Source organism: Propithecus coquereli, unplaced genomic scaffold, assembly GCF_000956105.1.
Source record: "Propithecus coquereli isolate 6110/MARCELLA unplaced genomic scaffold, Pcoq_1.0 Scaffold71, whole genome shotgun sequence".
NCBI classification, from domain to species: Eukaryota; Metazoa; Chordata; class Mammalia; order Primates; family Indriidae; genus Propithecus; species Propithecus coquereli.
The window spans coordinates 6,741,453-6,760,490 of NW_012153174.1; the positions used below are offsets into that span (position 1 = coordinate 6,741,453).

Genomic DNA, 19,038 nt, shown 5'->3' on the forward strand with positions numbered 1-19,038 from the left:
CTAATGGCTTTATTTTTTACAAGTAGCTAAAATGTAATCAATACTGTGTGCCAAGCTCTCTGCTAAGAGCTTTACATGCATTCTCTTTAGTGATCCTTTCACAACCACCTTATAAGATAGCTCCTCATAGGTGTATTAAAGTGGTTGCCCCATTTTATAGATGAAGAAGCTCACAAAATGAGTGCCACAAACATGAAATGTGGCTTTAATACTTCAGTTTAAGCCTTGAAAATGGGGCACATGTTTTGTGTCACTGAAAAGTTAAGAGGTAAAATATCTGAAGTGTCATGTAAAAATTACCCCTATCCACTAAGCCAATAACTCATTACCTTAGTTTCAACTTGAGTTAGGATTTTGGGTGGCTCCCTTCATCACCAAGTTAGGCTTTCTTTGGGATCAACTCTGATGATCTCAATAGTTGGCCTTTTTCCTTGTATCCCTCTACTTTTGAACTTCAGCTCCTTGCTTCTAATAATATATTTCTTTTAATTCTGAACACTGCTACACTTTCTGGGTTTAATACTTGTGAAGTGCCTGCACAGTTGGGCTTTCTTTGAAGCAGAAGCAGACAGCCCAGAAACTGTCCTAATGGTTAAGGTACTCCCTTTATCCATGCAAGACTCTTTCTCAGGGTGCCTGAACTTCTGACAACACATAGCACAGCTGCCATCTGGTGGGCATACACAATAATTTCACCACTCCACGTTGAGACCAGACACCCTGAATTCTGGTAATATATTCCCCTGAGTACAAGAGCCTAGCTTCCCTTCCTGACCCCTTCAGGCACTTTATCTCTAAAACAAAAGCTAAGTCTCTAAAACATTCATAAATTTCCTCTAAAGTTTCACAAATTCTTCTAAATTTGAAATGTACAAGATTTTTTTAATACAAGTCTTATAAAAACATCCTTTGAATGCTTATAAGAAAAAAATCACCTCCATAGACATTTTAAAGAGTGAAATAATACTTTGCTTTCATAAAATACAAACAAACTTAGTTCTATCCCTCAGCGTATTTGCATATCTTTCTACACATATGGATCTGAAATTAATAAGAGATAAGAAAGAATAAATGCAGGCCAGGCCTGGTGGCTCACGCCTGTAATCCTAGCTTTCTGGGAGGCCGAGGTGGGTGGATCGTTTGAGCTCAGGAGTTCGAAACCAGCCTGAGCAAGAGCGAGACCCCGTCTCTACTAAAAACAGAAAGAAATTAACTGGACAACTAAAAATATATAGAAAAAATAGCTGGGCATGGTGGCACATGCCTGTAGTCCCAGCTACTTCGGAGGCTGAGGCAGGAGGATCGCCTGAGCCCAGGAGTTCGAAGTTGCTGTGAGCTAGGCTGACGCCACGGCACTCACTCTAGCCCAGGCAAAAGAGTGAGATTCTGTCTCAAAAAAAAAAAAAAAAAAAGAATAAATGCCTTCAAAAGCATGTCTTATCCATTCAACACACTTTTACTAGGTGCTTATCATGTCCCAAGTAATATGCCAGTTCTAGGATGTAAACATGAATAAGATGTGGCCCTAGATCTCAGAATTTAATGCACATGAACATGTTCATTTTAAATGAAAAGTATGTTATACAGTCATGCATTACTAATTCATGATTGTCACTCCAGATTCTTTTACCCAATTATTCTGTTGACCACCAAGGACATTGTTTGATCTAGTATTATTGCCAAAAACCAAATACTGCATGCCAAGTTTTTCTAAACCTCCTAGTTTTTATGAGCAATTTCCTCAATCTCCTTGGTATATCAAATCATCACACTTTCAAAATTTAAAAAAAGTAATAATTTCCTTATCTCTCTGCTTTAGGGAATGAGTGCTAATTTTAAAAAATACTTTATCCCTTCTTCCTCACATGAAAAAAAGAATAAAGATATAGTAAAAAGATCACTGATTTTCAAGCATGAAAGATTGGGTTCAAATCTTGACATAATACGTACAGTAAACTAGTGATGAAAGTACTTTACCTCCCTGCTCCTAAGTTCTCTCGTCTATCAAAAAGGGGGGAGTAGTAATAAAGCCAAATTCACAGTACCCTCTGAGGAAGGATTACATACAAAAAAACCTGTAAGTCTACCATAGTCCCTGGTACACAATAGGCACAAAATTTATGTGAATCCTTTTTCCCTTTTCTAGAAGTTCTCCAAAATTTTATGCCCTGTTATTTCAGTACAATTTCTCATTGCTCACTACAGAAACTTACATAACACTATAACTCCCATATTTCAATCAGAAGATAGCATCACAATGTAGAAAAAGCATACTCTATGTAGAGGTAATCTTCAGCTGATAAAGTAGCAATTCATATTTTTTTATGAATTTATGATTCATGCTGAAATGTAATTAATTACCTTTTGTTCCTTAATGCCAAATTTATGTTATTTTAGCAACTCCATGTGTGGCTGGCTCCAAGAATGTTAATCATTCTACTTTGAGTCAGTTGTAGACAACAGACATAAATTTCCAAGTTTTCTAAGACTTGTTTCTATACCATCATATAGTCATGGAGTGGAAGGAATCTTAAAAGGTTTCCTGGTTAACTCCCAGGAAATATACCACAATTATTCAAAACAATTTATGGTGGATAGTCTAGTCAAATTTATTTGTACTTCTAGGCAAAAATGTTACTTATATCTAATAAAGTATTTTATTAATACAGGTGTATACAGAAGGAAATCTGTCAAATTCTTCACAGTAATTCTTTTTCAACCTGAAGAGAATTTTAAACTCACCATTCTTTTTTCTTTTCCAGGTTAAATCATTCCAGCTCCTTTAATTTTCTTTCACAGAGCATCCTTAAATTTTTTCCCTATTTTTTTCCAAACTTTTTGGATTTCTTGACATTTTACTAATGTTTAATAGATTATAATTTCTATAAAAAGTGTTGGAGAGGTAGCTAAGTGGTGGACCACCTTTTTCTAATCATGAGAAAATGGTAAATCCTGTCCCATGAAAGTGCCTGCAACTTCATTAGACAGATGTTCTGAGGGAACTTAACTTCACACATTTGGTACAATAAATTATGAGATTGTTGTGGAGATTTTACAATCAGACCTTTTAAGTAGTTAAAATTAATAAATGAAGTACTTTGAGACTATGTCTATTCCATTTATTCACCAATAAGTTCAATACATTATACATTTTACACCAAGCAACATAAAAAGATAAAATTCTTGTCCTTAGCATATTTTGATTCCCTGGGCAAAAAGTCATATAAATTTAGAACAAAACCACACAGAAACTTCCAAAATAACAGAATAGAGACTGAGTCTGTAATTGTTGGAAAAATGAAAAACAGAAAAATGATGAAAGTCTAATTGATTTTATCCAAGGGTAAGTTTTCTTAGGATAAGCTTATTTTGAAGAAGTGGGAAATTCTTAGAGGTTATCCAGACCATATCCATTCCATGTGCTTCATCTTATTATCAGGGGAAAAATGTATTGACAGAGAAAGGCTGTGCTGATATTGAAATTATAAATTTTCTTGTTCATTACTGCTTTCAAGATCAGTTAAATTTAATTGGTTTTCCTCTTCCCAAATGCAAATATTTTCACCCTCAAAAATATAAAGCATTTCTAATATATTTCTGTTGCTAATATTTAAAGATATCTCAACTTGGCAAATATCTAACAGGCAGGTTTGACCAGGCATTTCAAAAGAGAAATGATAGTTGATATTTTCTCTTACTACTTGGTTGAGATTTGTTCTTGAGCTTTGAAATCTATTATCTAATAAGTTGTTATTCTCATCAACTGCTTTAAAGATTTCATTTGTCCATCTGCTGGGGTCTTGTTTATTTGAATTTACATCACCCACAACTAACAATGATATGCGCAAGAAATTCATACAAAACCTTTTCTTTAAAAATGATTGAAATTTCTTTAAATCACCTTCTTCCACTAACTCTAAGAAATCAATTCTTTTTCGTTTTCTTTTATCCATCAAGTCAAACATATAATTGAAATAAAGTTTATCAAATATATCCCCAATGGCATCATCAATAAATTCTTTTCTCGTATCTGCTTCATTGTTCTTATTCCTGAACATGTTTTTGTTTGACTGCAGTAAATATGGGTGTGTTTTCATCCACAAATGAAAACCTAAGGAATTTTCAATATCAGATTCTTTGCGATATGCAAATCCTCGGTCTTCCTCATTTACAGGTTGGATAGTAACAGTTAATATTGGGCAATGTTGACCACAAAGAGCATAGAGTTTATCCAAAGAGTCACCTTCTTGAAGTACACCATGAATTGCATTACTGCGAGGCAATGGCTGGTTTTTAATAGCATCATCAGAGATAGGGTGTACTTTGTTACCAGTAGGTGTAAAGGTATGAGTAACAGATGTACATACTTTTTCTGACTGATGATTACCCTTCTCCTCTATATGGTGATTTGGTATTCTCTCCTTGGCACAGGTTCTGTTGTGAACATCTAGTAAATCCTCATGAAAAGGTTCAGAGTCACTAGCGTGAGGCATGTTAAAGTAATTGCATTTTAGTTCAAGGGGCTGAGTCAGTTCCTCCAGTTCTGAAGAGGATAGTTCAGCCATGGTTGGGCCTGGGGCCAAATTTCCAAAATGTGAATATGGTACCTCATTGCTGTTATTATCAAGTAGGGTATCAACTGATGTGGTGTCTCCATTGCCACACATGCCAGGATTTTCAGATGATACCCTTAGCAAATGATTTTCTTTTAGGAGCCATTTGCCTTTATCAATCAGTACTCCTTCCTCTATGTCTCTCAGGATTCTGTTATGATCATTTTGTTTTGTACCAGATTCTACAATGTCACCCCTATAATAATTGTTCCTCACATCATTAATATCATGTTTATCCTGTCTTTCCTCCTGGAATCCTGGCAGCATATGTGAACTACTAGATACCTGTTCAGAAGAGCCAAATGACTGACCTTCAGAATCATAAAGATCTGCTTTCCTGGCACTCTGAAATTCCACAGAATTATAAGGGTAAACCTGAGATTTGTGCGTAGAACCAGGAAAAAAAGATGGTTTAATAATCTCTGCTTTACCATAAAGTTTTTCTATTGCCCTTTTAACAAATCCTATATTCTTTTCTTTCTCTTGGGCAAGCTCACCACTGTCACTGAGGTCATCACTGGATATTTTATATGGCTGCTCACTGTCACTGCCTGGTCTATAGTCTGACAAATCAGAAGTCACTGGAGTTTTGAAGTGTCTTTTAAAATCAAGAGAGGACTCTGAATAACTTCCAGTTTCCATGCTTTTCACCATTTTTACCCTCATCTTAGTTTCTCCTTCATTGGTCTCCTTTTCACTGTTTAGTTTAGAATCATAGCAAAAAACTAAAGATGGTGGTGTTGCCAGCCTCTCATTGATTGTCTCACAAATTACACCATTCTTTCTTTCTTCTTTTATAATGTTCCTACTAGAGATGTTTATCAAGTCCAAATTTTTACTAGCCTCTAATTCTTTTTGGATTAATTCTTCAGTAGGTTGCTCTCCTGCATTTACCTCTGTGTTAAAGATACCAGGGTCCTGGTTTTCTAATTCTTCAAAAGATTCCAATTCTGAAATGTTTCTTTCACTTGAAGTCATGCTGTTGGTTATTGAGCCTGGTTCTTCAGAAGTCCTTGATTCTTCCTTACCAAAGGATGTACATGCATTTTCATCCTGAAATTTCTTTAGTGAACAATTTTTAAATTCATCTAGAGAACTATGTTTCTTATCAAATTCCGTTTCAGATTCATTTAGCAGAACGCCACAAGGGCTTAAATTAATGACATTTTGATGTGACATCAATGTATTAAAGCCATTTTTATACCCAGGGTCTGACAAAATATTTAGGTCTTTCTGAACATTGTAACCTCTTTCTAACCCTTCAGTTAATTCGAAGTTATCAGTATATGTGTTTTCTTCAGAATTTAAAAAGTCACTGGTATTGCAGACTTTGACGGGAATATAAGTTTCTTCAATTGGGCAAGATGCCTCACAGACAATGTTCTCCTTTTGAGCACAGGCCTTATGGGAAGACACAGTATCAGTAAGTGAACAGACCTCTCCTAGGAAACAAATCTTATTCATGGAGCTCTGATCCATGGCATAACCATCAGTAGGGAAAAAAATGTCACTGGGGCTACAAGTCTCTTTTGGAGGATAAGTCTTATTTACAGAGCACATCCCACATGGAGAGCAAGTCATCTCCAAAACACAGACTTCAGGGGCACAACCCTCACTGGCAGAGTTGCCTCCATCCAAAGAGGAGATTTTCCGTACTCTTTTGTTTTCATTGCATTTAGGAACTCTCTGAATGCTGGCTGAGGAATAATTTGAAGAAAGACCCATTGGAACCGTATCTTGTTCTTTCTCACTTAGTCTAAAGTGATCTGTGGTTGACTCCACTAAATTGGCAACAGCAGCCTTCAAGTCATCAGATTCCTCTGTGATGGCAGTGTGCTTTAGAACCTCCAACAATGCAAGTATTTCTGAAGATCTGTTGGTAGTCTTGTGAGCATCACCTTGACAGAAGCTATTCATACTTCCCTTTAGGTTTAGCACTAGGAGCCAAGCCAGAAGGAGATTGGTGGGTGAATTATATATTGCAGAAGGAAAGGTAACATCTGCAAGAGAACCTGGCATTTGAACAAGTCCATTTTGAGTCTTGTGAATACCAGAAACTGAAGCTTGCAGTTGGCGAAGCAACAGGACTGATAAGAGATCTTTTGGAGTGTCCTCTTCCACAGGATCTACTTGAATGGCAGCCTCTACACTTTGCCCCTTTCTAGCTTGGTTTGTTTCTTGGTAAACAAGGTTTATCTCTGATCCCGATTTTTCAGCAAATATGTGACTTTTAGTATTATGATCCTTAATAGCTGACTGTGACAAAGTATGACATTCACGCAGGGAAATCAAGTAAGCATCATTCAGAGATCCAACCTGGCTCTCACAGAGATCACTGGTAAGTTCTTCACCATTATCTTTGGCAATAAGAGATTTACTTCCCTCTCTACATAGATTATCTCCCACTAAACTGGCATTTTTAGTTATGTACTTATTACTTTCCATACCAAAATTATTTCTTTTTCTGGAACTTGTAAGGGGATTATTCCCTGGAAAATCATTATTGTTAGAACTTACCAGACTTTTTTCATTTTTGCATGATCGAGCTGATTTTCTAGGTTTTAAAGTTGGATATGGGTTTATGTTCTGCAACCAACTCTGTATATACTTTTGAATTGAATGATGGGCAATATCCTCAGGATAATCAGCTTTTTTCAAAGAAGCTAAGGAATTTTCCCTGGTTGTAGCATGTTGTTTACTGACAATAGCACCTGATTTTAATTTATCCTCTTTTTGTTTTCTCTGGCCTTTTAAAGTTATGCGTGAATCATTAACTTTTGAAATTAAACTCTGGGTTGTCATTCCTCTCAAGTAGCCAGATGTCATTTCTGCTTGAGAAGCTTTGGGTTTTTGCTCAAAGAGGTCAAACACATGAAATAAACTCTGATTTTCAAAAGTACTTTTACGATATTTAGATTCATTGTGGGAAAACACTTTATCTCCTTGAACAATTTCTCTTTTTTTAGGTCCTCCTAAGCTTTCTTTCTTTCGTGGTCTGGATTTTCTTTTAGCTGAAAGTCCTTGAACCTTAGGATTATGAGTAGTATTTAATTTATTTCTATGGAAATTCTTCGAAATCATGGTATTGAGATTACTTTTGGAACAAAGACGATTTGATTCAATGACTGTATCATTTTCCTGGAGGTCTTCCTCACAAAGTATCCCTCCTTTAAGGAGACTGTGTGAATCCCGCAATATGGTTTCTTGTGCAATTCTACGTCTTGTGTTTATTCTCGCTTTCTTATTGGGGATTCCTTTGGTTGTAACCTGTCCTTCCTGATACCTAGAGCTTATTACTTGCTGTCGAGACTTCTTTTTCTTTTTGCTTGCAACAGAAGACAAAATCTTCTTTTCGTTTTTTGGAAGTTTTGTTAAACCACACTGAGCAAATTCATTAATTAGTTTGTCAATTCCTGTGGTGACAGTAGAGGATGCTGCTGAAGCTGGAGCCTCAGAAATACTTTTGTCAGTTCCAGAGTTGTTACTTGAAGAATGAGCTGCATCCACTGAAATAGGACTGAAACTATCACTGGTGTTATCATAAGTTCCGAAGTTCTTAATATCAGTTTTGTTGTCTGGTATTACACTATCAACTACACCTTCCTCCACAATTGAATTCTCTGATATAGCTGATGACAAACCATTACTATGGGACATCTCTAACACCTTCTGACTTGTAACTTCTATAACACCAGCACTTATTGCACTTGACCTGAGCAGTCTGCTTTCCTTTTTTCTTTCTAAAGATGACTCCATCTGCTCATTGTTACTGATCTGAACAAGTACTGGTTTGTTAGATACTGATGACATTTTACTACAAGAATGTGTGAACGTGTGGTACTCAGATTTGTTTTCCCCACCTTCCCTTTCTTCGCTATAAGAAAACTGTCCAATCATTTTCTCTTGAACCTCAGTTTCAGATACTAAGGTCATACTCCCTATCACAGATTTCTTTTGTTTCACTCTCCTTGGTCCAGGTGTAGGGGGCCTATAAAAATGATGCTTCACTTGATCCTGACTTCCCCGGATGATATTTGTGTCCATAGTAGCATTCTCCCAACTAGCAGAACTGCAAGTTTCAGCCTCTTGATCTGTCATTTGAGTGTTAAACTCTTCTGCCAAACTACCCTCTTGATTATAGTCTTTCTCCAGAGGTGAGACATCTGCAGACAATGAACATGCTGCAAGCTTTAAACTAGATGATCGACTGCCTATTCTTCTGGGAAAACTCCTTATCTCACTCTTTTCATCACTATTAGAAAGATCAGCTTTACTGAAAGTGGTTGTCCATTTTATGGTTTCCTCCTCTTTTATCTTGAATCGAACTTTCATCTCAACTGTCATAGTGCCATCCTGATTAAAAACAATTGACTTCTCAATATCGTCTTCACAAGGATATATTGATAAATTCTGAGAATCATTTTTTTCTAAGGTCAAGTAATGTTCAGGAGCAAAAGAACAGTCTGAGCAGCAATCATTATTATGTGTTTTGTTGGAAGAAACAGAATAAGTCTGGGACTTTGGGCTTGAAGGCATATGTATGCTCACTTACAAGATTTTAAGAGCAAAAGATAGCCACATCAAAATATAATATGGAAGGCAGAGAAGTTATAAACATCCAATGGAAAAGGCAGCAAAGAAAAAAGAGAAAAAAGGAAATAATTAGTATGAAACATATTTTCTGTACTTCATGGTAAAATATTATTGGTATGTTTCTGAGCTCTAGATACTTAATGGTTATTTGAGAAAACTTACTATACTACTGGTACATTTCTTCAAACCACTCTTAAGACTTACAATTCTACTTCAATGAGGAGATTCACAGAATTTTCATTTTAACAAGTTTAATAAGGTAATTTTAATTAAAAAAATATAAAGTAGAAATTTCTAAGGATTCTATCAAAAATAAAGTTTTTTTGTAGGTTTTTGTTTTGTCATTTTGTTTACTAATACTGAAACTGGAGTCTAACCAGGTACTGCTTACCTATTCAAACAAGGCAAGTAACAATTTATGGTGGTATTTATTTTCCTATCTCCACATATCCAAGAGAGACATCTATAGCTTTATGAAATCAGAAACATTTTTAGAATTTAAGACTAGATTAATAAAGCAATAACTATTAATTTACTATTCACTTTGTATAATCAGTTCAGCTGATTTATTATAGGGCACAAAAGAGAACAGAGTTAGACGTAAGTCCAGATATTAGTTATCTTTTTAATGTGAATCTTTAGCATTAACCGTGGCACTCCTGCTTCTTAAATTCAATCAAATTCCTATTACCAGTCTATACAGATTTGCACACACTTGCCATCAGGTAAACACCTCTAACTTTTCAGAGTAAAAACGTAGAAATATTTCTTCTTATTTCTATCATACTTTTACTGAAATTGTAAATAAAAATGTCTCACTCCTAATTTTTTGAAGTAAAATGTAAAAAAGCCCTGATTCCCTGAAGTTATCAAAAATCATGCTTAACAACTTATATCAGACATAAAATAATAAAATCATTTTAGTAAAATGACCAAGGTGAAATAGTACTACCACACATATAACATATATTTGGCAGCCTAATGCCTACAAAACAGGAGCATTAATAATTATCTATTGAATATATCCACAAAGTAATTAAATGACAACAATAAATGACAGATGAGTTCATATTAGCAATAAGAGATTAATACTACTTAAAATACAAATTCCCCCATGTCTAAAGAGAAAAAAAGTTAAAACTTAAGTATATGCCTGGCACAGTGGCTCATGTCTGGGAGGCTCATCCTAGCAGTCTGGGAGGCTGAGGCGAGAGGACCCCTTGAGGTCAGGAATTCGATACCAGTCTGAGCAAGAGCCATCTCTACCAAAAAGGGAAAAAATTAGCCAGGCATAGTGGTATGCGCCTGTAGTCCCAGCTATTCAGGAGGCTGAGGCAGGAGGATTGCTTGAGCCCAGGAGTTTGAGGTCGCAGTGAGCTATGATGATACCACTGCACTCTAGCCCAGGTGACAGAGCGAGACTCTGTTTCAAAAACAACAACAAAAAACTTAAGTATAAACTGCACTCAGTACTTTAGCAAAGAGCTAAAGTTTGGTATACCTACACAGAGAATTTACAGCCTTGGGCCTCAAGAGGCCCTCTTCCTCGCCTACCCAAAGGATAATGCCACATCAGTGCAGCAGAACCTAAGCAATTAGCAACCTAAATTATTGTTAAGCAGCATGAATTGGCTGCATAAAACTTTTTTTAATAAAGAAAAAGTGGATTTAAGGACCTGTGACTTTTACAGGAATAACTTCAGAAGGTAGAGTATATAGCATAAATTTGAAAAAACACAGTCACTCTGCTAATGTGTTGAGCTCAGCTATGAACGCTGAGTGGTATTATTTAGAGAAAACTTTGTAACTACCATGGGTGTCGCTTACATAGATTCCACAGAATTCCTCTCCAAAGCAAGAAATGCTGGGATTTTTATTTAATTATGTATTTTATGGAAAAAAAAAAAAACATGCCTCATCAATTTAAACAGATATATCATTGACTGATCTGGAAAAGTCTTAAAAAATTATCAGATAATCTGTATGACTCCTTTCATCTATAAATATAACCAATATCAGTTGAGAATGTTTTTAATCCTCTCGTATTTTCTCTTCTGTGATGAAGGAAATTGGTCTTTGTTGTTGAGGCAAAAAAAAAAAAATCTCAAGGCTAAAAATATGGGCTATATATTTATAAGTGACTTACTCTTTCTGCTTTCTGACCTCGCATTTCCCTTGCGGTGCACACGATGAGAGATCCCTGGTAATCTAGCAGGAAGCAAGTACTTTTGGATGTCATAATTTCCCGGTTTAAATGGCTCCCTTCCTGCTGCTACCACAGCTCCAGAGCTCAGGATTACCGCCTGGAGACTGGAAACCTAAAAGAAACCAGAGTCATGATCCTTGCTTGGGCAAGTTTTGTTTTTTCCATAGGATAATTTTATAACTTTGAATCAATTCCACAACTTCCCAGGCTTTAATGAAATGATCACCAAGCATTTTCTTAGGCACCAAAGATGCATACGGTGGAAATACCAAATGTGGGGGAGTGAAGGGGATGTCAGCTACATACTTCTCTAGCAGAGATCCCAGGAAAATGCTTTCTCTTTCTAGGAAAACACCACTCTTGGCCACTCCTTTTCAAAAAATATTCTTGATATTGATTCAGTGTCAAAACCTTATATACTCGATGCTCAGGAAACAGAATGGGGGAGGGAGTGTGGGAGAAAGAAGAGACCCCTGTCCAATTCTGACCAGGAAACAGATATCGTTTGCGGGCTCACAGAACACAGAGGCCCGCGCGCTTGCACACACACACACACGCACACACACACCAGAATTTCCCCGGGACACATACATACACACACGCGCGCACACACACACACACACACACACACACACAAGGACTTCCCCGGGACACAGACACGCACACAGGAACGAGGGCTTTCCCGGGGCCACCACTCACATCCCGCACAAACCAATAGGGTGCCCAAAGGGAGCTGAGGCGTGAGAAGCCCCCAGACCGCTCACCCTCCTTCCGTCTGTGGTGTACAGCTTGACCACCGGGCACCGCATGACCAGCGTCAGGTGCTGCAGAAAGGCCTCGAAGCTCTGGGTGACCCTCTTTCTTAGAAGAACCGCGCGCCTACTCTCCTGCTCGCCGTTCTTGAAGACCACGACCCTCCGCGGGCCGCGGGGCACACCGGGAGCTGCGGCAGCGGGGAAGCTGGGCGCGTGCGCGTGCGCGCTGACTGCCCGGCTGCTGAGCCAGGGCCGCGGGCGCTGACGGGCCTTGTCCAAGTCGACAGGCTGGACCTTCCTGCCGTGGGAGCACAGGTAAGACTTGCCATCCTCCAGGTCCTCCAGGCGCGTGATGCTGTGCCTTCCCCGAGGGGTGCTGATGTTCCTCACTCCAAAAGGTAGGGGTACCTTTCTGGACAAGTTATCCAGCAAAGCATCAAAGGTCTTAAAGGAACGAGGGTTGACCACCACCCTAACCCCGCCGAACTGGGGGTCTCCGCTCTTGTAGAAGCTGATCCGTTTGGCCACAACAGGATGAGTTACGCTCAAATGGCGAGAGGAGGGAAATTGACCTTCAAAAGAAGTAGGATGAATCGTAGAAAAACTAGTAGAAGGGGTTTCACTCATTTTGGCTGTGACCTAGAAAGGAAAGAAAATTGTTCATCTCCTGAATCATAGCACGATAGAGGGTACATGGTAATGCAAGTGCATGCTAAATATAATTGTAGACATTCAGGATACTCCTGGGAGTTTATTCTTTCATTCATATATTCATTCCTTATACCTGTCAATTTTGAAAGATAATTTTAAGGGACTTACAATAAAAAGACATAAATGAAACAGTTAAATAAGGATATTTATAATTTAAAAATTAAAAACAACCTACACATGTTATAATACATAGGTAAATAAATTATGACATATATACCCATGCAATGGAAAACTATGCAACCATTAAACACAGCTTTATAAATCTGTATTTTTGTATGATTGTGACATGCTGCTAAGTGAAAAAGCAGCTTGTAAAATATATGCCATGCCTTTGCTTTATATGGATATAGTTATGTATGGCTTAACAATGGAGATACATTCTGAGAAATGTGTCATTAGAAGATTTCATCCTTACGTGAACATCACACATCTTGATTTGAACCTACACAAACCTAGATGGTATAGTCTACTACATACCTAAGCCATATGATATAGCCTGTTGCTCCGAGGCTACAGCATATTCCTGTACAGCATATTCCTCTACTGAGTACTATAGGCAATTATAACACAATGGTAAGTATCTATGTATCTAAACATATCTAAACATAGAAAAGGTACATTAAAAAAACAGTATTATAATCTTCTGGGACCACCATCGTAAATGTATTATGTTGTTGACCAAAACATCATTATGTGGCACATGACTGTATCATGGGGATGGGAAAAAGTCCAGAAATATAAACAGACTGGTGTTGATGGTGGTTAACTCTGGATGGCAGAGCTATAGATAAAATTTGTGTTTTTAATACATTGCTAAACGTTGTGAATCTTTAAAATTAACAAGTATTATTGCACAATTTAAAAAATAACAAAAAAGACACAAATCAGAAACCATCCAATGAGAAAAGCAAGAGGGTTTTGCTGGTCATCAATTTAGTCCTTCAGGTCCTGGCAGTAAAGGAAAAGAGGGGAAATAGGAAAAGTTTTTAAAGTTCAAATTGTCTATTGGATGAAACCAGATGAGTTCATCTAGAGGAAAATGTATCTGGCATTAAGTTCTAGGAGGAATGTATCACATAGATACTTAAATAAGGGCCATATTAAGAAAGCATCACGGCCAGGCGCGGTGGCTCACGCCTGTAATCCTAGCACTCTGGGAGGCCGAGGCGGGTGGATGGTTTGAGCTCAGGAGTTCAAGGCCAGCCTGAGCAAGATCGAGACCCCATCTCTACTAAAAATAGAAAGAAATTAGCTGGAAAACTAAAAATATATAGAAAAAATTAGCCAGGCATGGTGGCTCATGCCTGTAGTCCCAGCTACTTGGGAGGCTGAGGCAGAAGGATCGCTTGAGCCCAGGAGTTTGAGGTTGCTGTGAACTAGGCTGATGCCACGGCACTCTAGTCCAGGCAACAGAGTGAAACTCTGTCTCAAAAAAAAAAAAAAAAAAGAAAGCATCAGACGTTTCCACTGCAGATTGGAGAAAATGTGGGCAAATCATCTGACACACCACTTACCCTACTTTGGGAAACACTTCACTAAACAAATGTTCTTTGAATGAAAGATAGCATTGCTATGGGCTGCTAACAATGGTGCAATCTGGTGACTACTTCCACTAGTAGTTCTAAAATAAAAACTTCAGGAGGGAATTCAAGAAGAGCCATTTTCAGCAAACCAGTGAGGTTTTCCTTTTCACTTCTCAGTGAAACCGGAGTCTGATTGACAAATGAGCAGCTTGTGGAAGGATTTATCTGGTTCTGGGCTTTTTTTTCATTTGTGGCATTTGTGGCTGTTTTCTGTTATTTTAAATCAATTCAATTATTAGTGTCTTTTGACAGAGTAAGAAAGCCCTCCAGCCTTGAAGACAAATGGAACAAACAAAATAGATGTAATTGGTATTATAGAGATGGAAAAACACATGTTTATAAATCAGCTATAAATCTGGCCCAAATCACCTATATAAATGTTTGCAAGCTGTTTTCTAAGTGTCTTCATATATCTACAATCTGATTTGCAAATCTTGTTTATATGTAACTTAGGAGAAAGCATTTGAAGCCTAGAAATTAGATGTCTCCCCTTCTCTCTTCCATAGAGGTTTAAAGTAATTATAATGCTTAAGATAAAAAGGGAGCTCTAACAGGCGTGTGCATCAGGAGCTGGGGAATCCGGCTTTGCAATGGAGTCAGCAAAACTGCAACCTCTTCTTGTCCTCATCTGATAAACTGTGGTCTGACCTTGGGCAAGCTGCTTAATCTCCATGCCCTCATCAACAATAAGAAGGATGAGTTCCTTCAGTATTTGAATAAGACTTCAGAATTCTTTGCCTCCAATTACTTTTTAGATTGGTTTACTTGCATGTTTTTTTGAAATTATTTTACATGAATAATATTTGAGACACATTTTTCACCTAATTTTAGAAAATGATATTTATCTATGTGTAATTACATCATGAGGCTTTTAAAGTCACTAGTTTTCTGCCTGGATCTCACTACTTGGAGAACTGTTAACCTGGTAACACTTTAGGAACACATTTGTGTGAGCCAATATGCTTAGATGTTTGTGGATGGTTTTGTTTGTTCATTTTTAGCTAAAATAAAACAGATTTTATCCTGGGACCAGGAGGGAGAACATGGAAAGTAAAGACAATAGGAGGAAAAAAGCAGCCCTCATTTTCTTAACTCCCTGCTGCCCAGCCCTGAGCACTGGTTTTGAGCCCAATGCATGAAGGGCAGAAGCTGAAGGTACCATGTCTGGGGAAGACACCAGATGCCCAACAGTGGTAAAGCATTTTCAGAGCTGGTACCTACAACAGGTGGTTGCCAGGCAGCAACCTGTTGATGAGGAAGTTGTAGCAAAAACAAAACAAAAATATGAGTTCACAGGATCCTTATTGCATGTAAGAGAATCTCTGGGAACTCCTAGAAATCACTGGGGGAAGTTTTAGGGAAAGTGTTGAGATTCTGCGGGGTGAGGCTTAAGAGCCCATGGTAAGGTGGGCCTTGTGTGTAAAACACAGAACATGATGAAGATTCATGTTCATTCAGTGCACAGTGACATCGTTAGGGAAGAGGGTACAAACCAGATTCTTTCTGAAGGAAATGGATCAGCCTTTGCCTTGTCCTAATCATGTACATTTCCTACCCAGTCCATGGAAAATTCACAGAGTAATTCAATAACAATTGAAGAAGAGTGGGGTACCAAGAGAATATCAAGGACAGGTGGCTAATGCAGCCTGAAGGATTGGAAGTGGTGATAGGAATAGACAGAAATTTCAGAGGAAAGCCTGTATAGCTAAGATGCCTGAGGCAAAGAGCAGTAGAGATGCCCTCCAGGAAGAAAGCGGAGATGGTGTGCATCTAGCCAGTGAACATGAGCAATATTAGCAACGTGATCATTAAGTCTTGACAGTATAGTGTCCCCTTTTGTGAAACAGAGCTAACAGCCCTCCATAACTTTAAGTTATCCTGTGTTAATTGTGCCCATTTCTTAATCAGTTTTAAAAACTAATTGGGATTTAGATGGAAATTACGCAATGTTTTTTTACATACATTTTTAATAATAAGGTTTATTCTATGCCCTCTAAAGTTGGGATAAGGCAATAATATATACTTAGGGGTTACCTGGGGAACAAACAAACTAAGCAGCCTAAAATGGTTTAATTCTTCTCCCTGAAGTTTAGGCTGAAGGAGAAGTAGAGGTGGACAGAGGTAACCAGAGGAAACTGTAGAATCTTAAGGTCTTCCACTTTCCTCACCACTGACTTCCCTAGAGGTAGCAAGGAAGCTGGCTTGCAAAATCGCTTTGCCTCAGCCCAACTTACATTAAACACTGCTTTTAATGACTTGACGGCTTGCCACCAATATCTTCCCCTCTTCTCAGCAGAGCCTCTTCATTGCCTAAAGTTAGACCATGGAGCTGTCATAAATACTTTCATTGCTTTTTAAGATTAAGCAGATTTTTTTAACACCCTTTTGTTCCTTAGGCTCAACCATGGTTAGGCTCCTCTGTGCCATCACTCAACTCAATCAACAGCACATTTAAGGCCATGCTGCTTACAGCTAAATAGTTACCTCTACCAAGAGGATTGTGCCTTCACTCCCCCACTTACTTGACAAAACATGACAGATTTACAAGATACACATGTCATTTCACTAACTATATTTTAAATTTAATTTTCTACCACATAGTAGGAATTCGGGCAATTCATAAATAATGAAATAGAAAAAATAGAAAATTGATAAATATAGAATGTTCATTCTTATGGCAATTCAAAGACTCAATGTTAAAAGAATTAGTTCATTTCAGATTTCTATAACTATGGGGTAGAATTGGGGTGAAGGGGATTCAGAAAGGAAAGACACTAATCACTGTGGTAGTCACAGCATTGTTGAATTACAAGCAGCTTCCTTCTTCTTTGATGTATTGCACAGATCTCTATAATAAGTATATATAAGTATATATAATAAATATATAGTGCTTTTATAATCAGAAACAAAATAAACTTTAATCATTTGAATAAACTGGAATTGCTTGATTTCCTGATACTGAAGTTCCCTCTTGCTTCAATATCAGCATATTGTGAAGGTTGCTAGTATATTTGGGCAAAAGACAATAATTATTAGCAACATTTATTCTTTTTCTAATAGTTAAAGATAGAACACAAATATATGACCTAGATATAAAATAGAGAACAAAATACAACTAGCGAAACAGATTATTTTCAAAAGAAAGATTTCAAAAAGCTTTGTACTTACCAAAACTCGAAATTTCCCTTATAAAGAAAAGAAAAAGAAGTTTAAGTTGTTTAAATAGTTCAAATAAATGTCACTGGATATGTAACCTCACTTTGTGCAAAGAAACTAATGTCTTTGGATTTATTCTCAGTGTGTCTACTCAGGGATTGAGTAAAGCCAATTAGTTTAATCCAAGGTGATGCTAATCACCAGACAGAACTCATGTTAAGGGGACCGCAACCAGAAACAAACCAGTTCCTAGCATGCTCTGCAGTTCTGAAATCTTCCTCATGAGAGTTTCCCTTTCATTATCTTGCTTGCCTAAGTGTCATTCTCTGGGAAAAAATACTTGACAAATTCTCAAGTGTTTTTCTTCCAAACAACCTTAAATTCTCATTTATTTATATTAAAGGGAAAACAGTGTTATCCTGCTGCTGAAAATGAAATTATTTGACATTTTACCTTTCTGATAAGTTACTCTAAGTAAGTATTTGCTCCCGGTAGTCATGAGAAAAAAAAAAGAACCTAAGCCTTTTGTTTTATTTAGGATCTCCTGCCTATTACCTCATCAGTGTAATTCTAATGAAAATGGCTGTGCGTGTAAACAATTTGGCTACTCAGCATAACACAGGACAAATAAGACAGGTGCCACATGATGAAGTAAAGTAATTTTCTGCTTCTCCATACCCAGCACTCTCCTGCTGCTTTGCTTACTTGTGCTGGGATCTGAACATGTTTCAGGACTTTGTCACACACAAAGTCCCCAGATGGCACCTGATCCTTCTAGGGACTATCTGTGTTCTAATCTGATTTGAAGATACGTCATCTAATTGGGTTTCCTACCAGGATTCCTACCTCAGCTCTGAACAACAAAAACAACAAATTAAGGGTTCCTTTGGGAAAGAAGGACCAGGTTCAAGCATGTGCTCCGGAATATTGTCTCCAAACAGATCACAAAAGGAGAAAGATCATGAAACTGTACACTTTGCCTCATATATACAGACTTTTGTCACAAACCACCTATTAAAAAGTAAAAGAGAAAGAAATGGAGAGAGAGGAAGAGAAGGAGGGGGAGAGAGAGAGAGGTATAGATGACTGAAACAATAATGTTTAACTTTGATACATGCTGTTTATAATTATCACCATCTACACAAAGACACAGGCTATTGAATCAATAAGGAAATTTGTGTTCACAGGGTAGCAGTAGGTATGCATGGCATCATTCGCAGCTCCAAATTGAAGTACAAATTTAAAAGGTTTGGGGTTAGATATGATATTCCCTTAAATAGCGAAGGATTAATGAGACATTTCTTTTGATTTTATCTTGAGTTCTATAATCCATGTCTGATAAACAATTCACATTGATTGGTTCTATTTTTGACACTGAAGGAATTTCAACTAAAGTGATTCTTTTGGGGCACTTTTAGGAA

At 37.5% G+C, this 19,038-nt stretch overlaps 1 protein-coding gene across 1 annotated transcript; it reads right to left on the bottom strand.

Moving 5' to 3' along the window:
- Positions 1-3,105: 3,105 nt before the first annotated feature.
- RP1 (retinitis pigmentosa 1 (autosomal dominant)) lies at positions 3,106-17,765 on the bottom strand. The gene is made up of 4 exons (XM_012661397.1): positions 17,630-17,765; positions 12,177-12,806; positions 11,353-11,524; positions 3,106-9,160 (listed from the first exon to the last, which is right to left on the bottom strand). Exons 2-4 carry the CDS (start codon positions 12,792-12,794, stop codon positions 3,483-3,485), a joined length of 6,468 nt encoding a protein of 2,155 aa, XP_012516851.1. The 5' UTR covers positions 12,795-12,806; positions 17,630-17,765; the 3' UTR covers positions 3,106-3,482.
- Positions 17,766-19,038: the final 1,273 nt, after the last annotated feature.